Genomic DNA, 9,122 nt, shown 5'->3' on the forward strand with positions numbered 1-9,122 from the left:
GGCTAGGGGGGCGCTGGCCCAAAAAAGGTTGAGAAACACTGGTCTAAGGGATAGCTTAGAAAGCCTGAAGAACTGAGCTAGGTTACAAAACATGAAAGTCATGCTTTGGAGTTTGGAGAAGAAATACATCTGTATCTCCTGTGGACTGTGGGGAAAATTTCATGTTTCTTTTCAGTCGCAATGTCTGCCTGGATCTTTTACCAAAGTTGTCAGAAAATCTTTGAAAGATATGAAAACACTGAGAAAGATTTCAAGAAAGTCTGGCTCCTTGGACCAAATGAAATTACAAAGCATTGAGACCATTTTGTGTGTTGATTCCAGTGAGCTAAAATAACAGAAGAGTTAAAGCTGGTGCTTAATTAACCAAAGCCCAGCTATAGATACAATGGTAAATGGACTGAACTTATATAGCGCTTTTCCATTCATTTTGACCACTCAAAGCACTTTACACTGGAGCCACATTCACCCAAATACGCAGATCGGAAGGCAATTTGGGGTTAAGTGCCTTGCCCAAGGGCACATTGATATGAAGCAGGAGGAAGCTGGAATTGAGTTTATGATCAACTGATGGATGTTAAAACATTGACAACCACACTTTAATCATAACCTGCTGACTTGCTGCCCTCTGACAAGTTACTGACTTCTCTGTCTGCAGACTTCTTGAAGTTTCCGTTGGAGCGATTTGATCTCCTTTATTCCAGTTTCCGTCACGGCAAGTAAAAAAGCAGAAGGACTGAAAATGAAGCGGGTGATTGGACTGGCTGGAGGCGTAGCTTTGGTATCGGGAACCATGATCGGTTCTGGGATATTCATGTCCCCACAGTTTGTTCTGGCCTACGTGGGAAGCCCTGGAGCGAGTCTGGTGATCTGGGCCCTCTCGGGAGCCGTGGCTCTGTTTGTTTCGCTGTCCTACACCGAACTTGGGACCATCCTTCCTGACTCTGGAGGGGAGTTCATCTACATCCTCAGGATATTTGGTTCATTTCCTGCTTTCTTCGCCGCTGTCACTTTTATCCTGCTGGTGAAACCTTTCAGCATCGCTGCCTCGTCCATCAGCATGGCAGAGTGTGCCTTGACGCCATTTTACTCCGGCTGCCAGCCTCCCCAGCTGGCTGTGAAATGCACCGCTGCTGTCGCCATCCTGGTTGTTTCTACTCTCAACATCCTGAATGCCCGCATTGCAGTCAGGGACTCTATGGATCTTCTTGGTGGCCAAAGTTTTAACACTTGTAGTCATTGTGGTTGGTGGGATGGTGGAGGTCATAAAGAGCAGTGATGTGTTTATGGAAAATTTTAAAGTTGAAAACTCATTTAAAGAGACACGTTACTCTGTGAGCACTTTGGGGATGGCCTTCTATCAAGGTCTCTGGTCTTATGTTGGCTGGAACAACCTAAATTGTGTCACAGAGGAACTGAAAAGACCAGAGGTGAGATTTTGGATTGCATTTACTTCACCAGTTTAGTGTGTGAGAATGTTAAACCAACATTAAATATCATCCTGCAGTTCAAAAACAGGCATAATGAATGAATGAAACAGGATCATCAGTGCTTCAGGACCACTATAGTGACCAGGCACCATAAAACAGAGATTTTGTGGTTTTAATTTTATGGAACCGATCTCAGTCTCTATGGATTAGATTGGCTTATGATTGAGTCTTGGCACAAACAAGTGCTGTATGATTTTCTCATTAATGGTTATTTGTTAGGGTATTTTGATGAAAAGCAGTTTTCTTAATTAAATGTTTAATTACAGCAACCTTAATCATTTGCAGTCTGTTAACCATATAGCCTAACAAAGCCTCATGTAAAATCCAAGACCACTTTAAAAGGTTACAAGAAAGTTAACATTTTGGAAGAAAATTATTTTTGAGGAGGTATTGTGTAGAAAGTTTTTGAAAAGGACATTTTATGGTAACACTTTATTTGAAGGGGAGTGAATAAGACTGACATGACACTGTCATAAACATGACATAACACCTGTCATGAACATGAATGAGCCTTCATGAATATTTATGACTGTTGTCATAAAGCGTCATTCGGTAAATTATGACACTTTTAATACAAAGTTGACATTATTCAAAATGTCTTTGTTATGACAACTTGACATTAACCAAAAAATCATTACTGATATAAATTTGTTATAAAAGTATTATTGATTGCACTTTAAAAATTAGGTAACTTTATGTTATTAAAGGTAAAATTTAAACAGTAATGATTTCTTGGTTAATGCCAAGTTGTCATATCAAAGACATTTTGAATAATGTCAACTTTGTATTAAAAGTGTCATAATTTACCGAATGACGCTTTATGACAACAGTCATAAATATTTATGAAGGCTTATTTATGTTCAAGACAGGTGTTATGTCATATTTATGAAAGTGTCATGACAGTCTTATTCACCCCCCTTCAAATAAAGTGTTACCCATTTTATTTTCACCCGCCTGTTTGAGAAAGTAATTTCATCAGTAATATGTCTGATCAAAATCAAGAGTTGGCTTTGCTTCATCTTTTCACAGGTAAACCTTCCCAGAGCGCTGGTGATAGCCATTTCTCTGGTCACTGGCTTGTACCTGCTGGTGAATGTCAGCTATCTGACTGTGATGACACCTAAAGAGCTCATGTCTTCCACCGCTGTAGCCATCACCTGGGGGTAAGAGCAAGTCTGGTTGCCCAGACTCTTTAAGTCTGCAAGAAATTCCAGTTTAATCAGGAGCATCTGTCCATCAGGAACAAGGTGTTGGGAAGCTGGGGTTGGATCATGTCGTTGGCTGCAGCCTTGTCTGCTTTTGGCTCCTTAAACGGGACATTCTTCAGCGGCGGTCGAGTCTGCTTTGTGGCTGCCAGGGAGGGCCACATGGTACCCTGCTGTCTATTTCACCTAAACACAAACATCTGTTTACAATAAAGGCCGTCACACACATTTATGGGGATCCATATTTGTTTTATAGCCAGATATTCTCTCCATGGCTCACGTCCACCGGTTGACTCCCTCTCCAGCTCTCATCTTCACCACTGTGATCTCTTTGGTGGTCCTCATCCCCGGAGACTTTCAGAGTATTGTCAACTACTTCAGGTGAACTTCATGTCCTTTTTTCCTTAAATAAATAAAACAAAAACACTTTCACTCTATTTTAAACAGCTTTTCACTGCTGCTGTTAGTTTCACAGCCTGGTTTTTCTACGCCGTCACTCTGTCTGGACTGATCTATCTCAAAATAAAGAAACCGGAGCTCCCCAGACCATACAGCGTAAGTTTCACACACTCTTATTTCAACATTTGTAGCAATTCACAACAGCTCGACATCATGCCTGTTTCTTCTCCTCACAGGTTCCCATTGTCCTCCCCATACTGATCCTGCTTGTGGCCATTTTCCTCGTTCTGGCCCCCATCATAGACCAACCTCAAATCGAGTACCTATATGTGGCGTTGTTTATCCTAAGTGGCGCAATAGTTTACGTACCTTTCATCCATTTCAAGCTTTGCCCGGGAATGTTTGATAAGGTGACAACGTTCCTGCAGCTGTTCTTGGAGGTCGCGCCAGCAGAGAAAAACCTATAAGTTCATCAAGCTGCTGCAGGTAATCTACAGAGAAATAAGCTCCTCTTGTAATTGGTTTAACCGGACAATCAATTATGTAATGTGTTATGTGTTATCTTTTGCACTTATTTAAATTAAAAGATGTGATGTGTTGGAAAAAAAAAGAATTATTTTAAATAAATTTTATAGTAAGAAATCTTGCAGTTATTTCTTTGTTACTCCAAAATCAAACATTACAATAATTTGTTTTAATTTTCAGCAGTTGCTTTATTTGGTTAAAACGACGATAAAGGTAGAGAGGTATGATCTCTTCCTATTTAGCTGTATCTTTCAGATTTCAGTGAAATAATCAAAAGGGAAGCAAAGTTGAAATTATCATTACACTTTAAAAGACAATTGTTGGTTTTTATCTTGTTTCTACACTTCAACATTAAAATCTTGAATTAGTTAGAGAAACATTCAGCTGTATGTCCATTTGAATAACTTTTAATTTGTACAGGTGTATATTCAAATTTATTTTTCAGATTTTGCTGCAGAATGGCTTTGTTAGAGTACAATGAAATAACACTCACTTTTTATGGACATTTTCAAAAATATTTTGACTCTGTTGCCCAGTTTTGTCTTCATATTCATCTGTAGAAGAACTTATAATTTTCTGTCATATTGCCAGAGCGCACATTTCACTCTGGACCACCTTTGAATTTTTCTTTCCGAGTCGGAACTAAAGTCTTTTTAATCTCCATCATAAAATGGTGAAGACAGATAAAATGAACTGTTTAACCTTCAAATGTTTCCACATACAATTACATTTGTTGGATGCAATTTATAGTTTTCCCACAGCTGCAGTTAGATTGAGGACTGTCTTCCTGTCTGCCTCTGATGAAAAGAATGGTGGCCTGCTCCATAGAAATATCAGAAATCACCATAGCAACCACTTGCTCCATCTTTCTTTGGCTCCTCAGTAGGTTTTTCTGTCTCATATCGATCCATCATGGCTGAAGCCTGTGTAAATTCAGCAGCTGAGTAACTCTCTTCAGCAGCATATCAAGTTCTTTCATTTTTATAAATGGTATAAAAGGAAGAGGTTTTAACTTGGAGTTTCAAAATAAGGCTCACAGATACTGTTTGGGTTTAAACTAGGACTCTAGCTCTGTCACAGCTGATATTACTAAAGTGGTGTTAAATAACTACATTGAGTTACGTTGATTTTCTGGTAAAACACAATTTCTAGTTGGATAAAATCAAACACTCAAAGATGTAGGGTTTTAAAATGTTTACTAGTCGTCTAACGAAGAAAAAACATTGATGGACAATTTGTAGTGACAAAAAATTATTCAGCATAAAACGGGTGAGCTTATGATATGGATTTCCAGTTTCTTTTTGATCTTGCTCACCTTTATATTCAGTCACTTGACAAACCACAAGTGGACAGTTTTAAAAACAAGCACTTCTCTACACCAACTTAGCAGATCCAAACGCAGTAAAATCGTCTTTGACGACATCAGTCCTTTTTCTTCTCAGTCCCGTTTGACTCAGATTTGTCCTCACAGCTCTCTGTCTCACTTCTGCCCCCTTGTGACGTCTGGTGGTAAAGCGCATGAAGCCGCGCTGCATTCATGTCAGCGTCCTCCGCCCCCTCACAGCACCTCATCCACCTCTGAGGAACGGCCTCGATTCCGTAGTGGGCCCCAGCGATGGCTCCGGCCATGCAGGCTATGGTGTCTGTGTCACCTCCCAGGGCCAAACTGTATGCTATTGTCCTCTCCAGGCCTCCGTAGTTCTCTGGAAGGTAGTCCCGTGGCTGGAGGCAGTGGAGGACACAGAAGATAGCAGTGGGGACAGAGTGCAGCGCTGCAATGCCGTTTCCTGGATGTAAAGCAGTGGGGGGGAAAAAGGTTAAAAATCAATTCTTCACAAATAAAATGAATTAAACCAACCCTGCCCACAGCCACCACTTGAATTAATGCACTGCTGCTGAACAGAGAGCAATAAAAAATTTTTTTATATACTTAAACTTTCTGCGTTGAATAACAAATTAGAATGTAAACTGATGGCAAAAACAAATAAATACATATATGCATAGTAAAACATAATACATGTATAGATAAGAAAAAATATAAAAAATGTCAGAAAAACAAATGAAACCCCCAAGAAATAGTAAATGAAAATAGAAAAGTTAAATAAAACTAAATAAAACTTGAGTACTGTTCAGAAAAAGTTTATTGTTCTAGCTTTTTTTTGGCCATAATTTAAATGATTTTTTTTTTTTTGCATCTTTGAATTTGAGCACATTTCATTCATAAAGAGATTTATGTTGCTTTTCAGCCATTTCTGATTCAAATAATTGATCATATTACTCAATTAAACCACTTATTTTTTGTCAGTTATTTGTACTTTCCATCCATCTAAGAACATCAGGACCCGGTTTCTGTGCTTGATCCGAATCCCAAAGCAGGGATCTGGTATAATCCCTGGATGTTTATTTAATTTACAAGAAAAAAATATATATAATACACACAGACAGAAATTCTCATATGAATTTAAATGACAAAGTGGGGAGGCTTACTGACCGAGTTCAGAGATGACTTCCTCTATGCTCACTTTATTTCGGTCCATCAGATCTCTGACTCTGTGGAGACGCTCAGAGAATGGTTTTTCTGCTTCTTTTAGACTGAAAAGACACAAGTCATTCAGAAAACTGCAGAGAGACCACCTTTGGAGTTTTGGAGGGGTTTTTTTTGACAAAAATCTAAATTTTCTATTGTGTTTTTTTTCTGGAGGAGCTCTTAAAATTTTTATTCATTGGGAACTCACATTCTGGCATCACGAAGAGCCTCCTCCTCGCCCTCCACTTCTTCCATCTCTGTGATCAGCCTACTTATGAACTGCTGAGGCAGGCTGAGCGCCCCCTGCAGGGACAGATGAACAGCCAACGCTTGGAGGACAGCTCCGTTATAACCCAGAGAGCACGAGTGTGTCAGCATGGCACCAAGACGGGCAAACTGCAAAGAAAAATAAACTGTGGAGTGATGATCAACCTCATTTACGTTGGGGGATTTTGTTGTTTTTAAACATCACAAGGTCACCACTGACCTGTTTGACATCAGGCAATTTAGGAAAAGCCAGTGCGAAGGGGGCTGCTCTCATTGCCCCGCCGTTTCCAAACGAGCCCCGACCGTTAAACTGATCCCTTGCTGGTTGGTAAACGTCAACAAGCTGGGGGGAAGCAAGTTTCTTCAACACCTGGATCACTCCAGAACCATAACCACGGCCGGGAGAGGCACTGTACTCCTTCGCAAACCTACAAGTGTGAAAAATGTAGGTTAAAAATTTTCTTGTACCAGGCTTGAAATAACCAGGGATGCTGACGTTGGCATCAGTCTACCTGCGGGCCAAGTCCTGCTCATCGTATCCAGACCGGTTCAGAAGAGACTGGACCACACAACGCGTCATCGCAGTGTCATCGCTGTATTCAAGGACGCCTTTAAAACACAGAACTCAGATTAAACATGCTTCTCCTCATAAGGACACGCTATTCTAGCTAAATTTACTCCCCACACTCCAGATTAGATGATCTAAGCATCAAAAACATATATTATTGTATTACAAAAGATAATAAAATACTGATTCATAAAATAGACAGGAAACCAGATCTACAATTACTTTGTGTCATTTGGCTGTGATAAATCTGAGTAAAAACAGATTGTAAGTGGGACTGCTCAAGACTCTATGCAAGAGTTACAGGCTCCCTAAAGCACAAAAACATGTACATTTTAGATATTAAATGCAAAAGTAAAAATCTGAACTAACTGAAGCTCAAAATGACATAGAAGGGTCAGAAACTTAAAGTGCCGTGCAAAAATATGGTATGCTCCTTAAGGCTTTTCACATTTTCTGATGTTAAAACTACAAAGCATTTTATTAGAGTTTGTGAGACACTATAGCAAAACGTTAGGCTTCTCAACTTCGGAGTCAACTTCCTGAAAACCTGAGATGAGCAGAAATGATTGAAAACTAGGAACACAATGATCAGGCTTTTCCTGACTAATGCCAATTGTGGTAACATTGACATTTTAAATTATTCAGAGTATCTCTTCAAAGATTTAAAACATATAAATGTGGGATGATTGCATAAGGGTCTTTGAATCAATTGCTGGTCCTTTAAAGGCAGCATTAGTAGCAGGTAGTAGTTTTGAAAGGACCTGAGAATCAACTGATAAATCCATTAATGCATCAAGTATTTGTTGCTCATTTTAAAGATTAAATGCAGCAAAATGCATGCTTGTTTGGTGATGTGTCTATTGATCCAAAATAATCAAATTGACCACTGATCCGTGTCAATGACATGAGAAAAGTGAACATTAAACAAAGGTGTTACCTTAAAAAACTATATACATCAAATAAATAGCATCGTGAAGTCATGCTTCTCTGGTTAAAGCTGTGCCATTATTTAAAGACACAAATTGTGACAGGCTCCTAGAAACAAAATGCGTCTTGAGCCCAGTTTCCCCAAACATAGTCCTTAGACGCATTCATTGACTCACAGTTTCCTTTAGTTTCATCTTCCAGGCCGCTTAGGTGCTGCAGTACGGTCTCCATTGGAACCTCCTCCGCTCCTTCAAACTCTCCACCGACGCAGTCTCCCAGCACAGCCGCCACCAGCGCTCCCCTGAAGCGGGACATAGACGCCGGAGTTCCCGCTACCGAGGCCGCCGCTCTCACTGCCATCTTTGCCATTCATCCGCACCTTCGCCCTACGTCCTGTGAAATATTTACTATATGACAGCAAGAAGGGCCGATGACAACAAATGTCAGTTGAACTCCTGCAACGATATGCTTCCTGAACCTTGTTTAGTTTCCGGTTAAAGGTTCCGATCGTTCAGCACAGAACTATAATACCCTAGAGTTTTTTTTTTTTTCCCCCACCACTAAGCCATGAATACGCACTAATCCAGCTCGAGCAACTTCTGGTACTCGCATTTCTAACTGGCAAATGAAACTGACTACCAAGTGCTATGTAATATGGGTGCACCAAAATTTGTTACACATGTGGTTATTAAAAGAGATTTCATAATTATATTGAAATTAATTAATGATAATTACAGTTATATGTAACAATTTTAGTCGGGTTTTTTTACATATTGAAAATGACAACACAAATAGATTGGTGGAGCTCGCCCTCTGTTGAACAGGAGATTTAAGGTAGTTATTATTGCTTGCTATGAATTGAAATGAATTGAACATTTCAATTTATAGCAAGTCATCTCAGTGCATTTTACAGAACAATTAAATCTACATACATTCTAATTGATCCTAGTTATCAAACAATGCAACAAGTCTACTTACTATATAAAAAGTAAAACGTTAATAGCAGGCGAAGGAGAACATTTAGTGGTTAGCAGCATTATCCCAGCAAATGCTCCTCTTTAGGTAGGTACCACAGCCAAATACTCCAGACCAGGTGGGGAGAAGGGGGAAACTGAGAAAACATAAAGTTAAGTTAAAATAAAAGCAAATAATGCTAATTCGAGATTAGTAGAAGAAGAAAATATCAGAGTGTCAAGTCAGGCTGTCCTCCAGCAGAG

The 9,122-nt window shown here is 39.6% G+C and overlaps 2 protein-coding genes across 3 annotated transcripts in view; one reads left to right on the top strand and one right to left on the bottom strand.

Annotated features, from left to right (window-relative positions):
• LOC106954004 (b(0,+)-type amino acid transporter 1) overlaps window positions 1-3,729 on the top strand; it is a 16,802-nt gene extending 13,073 nt beyond the window's left edge. For both annotated transcript variants that reach the window (XM_015043192.1, XM_015043193.1), the window contains exons 2-6: window positions 2,517-2,650; window positions 2,728-2,857; window positions 2,949-3,073; window positions 3,160-3,247; window positions 3,328-3,729. In XM_015043192.1, the coding sequence (XP_014898678.1) occupies window positions 2,517-2,650; window positions 2,728-2,857; window positions 2,949-3,073; window positions 3,160-3,247; window positions 3,328-3,558 (708 nt within the window). In that variant the 3' untranslated portion in view covers window positions 3,559-3,729. The remainder of the gene's footprint in view (window positions 1-2,516; window positions 2,651-2,727; window positions 2,858-2,948; window positions 3,074-3,159; window positions 3,248-3,327) is intronic.
• A 1,066-nt stretch (window positions 3,730-4,795) lies between these two features.
• On the bottom strand, window positions 4,796-8,439 carry adprs (ADP-ribosylserine hydrolase). Its single transcript, XM_015043200.1, has 6 exons — window positions 8,082-8,439; window positions 6,923-7,019; window positions 6,631-6,838; window positions 6,352-6,539; window positions 6,108-6,208; window positions 4,796-5,403 (listed from the first exon to the last, which is right to left on the bottom strand). The coding sequence occupies exons 1-6, from the start codon at window positions 8,272-8,274 to the stop codon at window positions 5,039-5,041; spliced, it is 1,152 nt and encodes a 383-aa protein (XP_014898686.1). The 5' UTR covers window positions 8,275-8,439; the 3' UTR covers window positions 4,796-5,038.
• Between the last annotated feature and the right edge of the window lie 683 nt (window positions 8,440-9,122).

Source organism: Poecilia latipinna, unplaced genomic scaffold, assembly GCF_001443285.1.
Source record: "Poecilia latipinna isolate Pla-1442-1.1 unplaced genomic scaffold, P_latipinna-1.0 Scaffold620, whole genome shotgun sequence".
Lineage (NCBI taxonomy): Eukaryota > Metazoa > Chordata > Actinopteri > Cyprinodontiformes > Poeciliidae > Poecilia > Poecilia latipinna.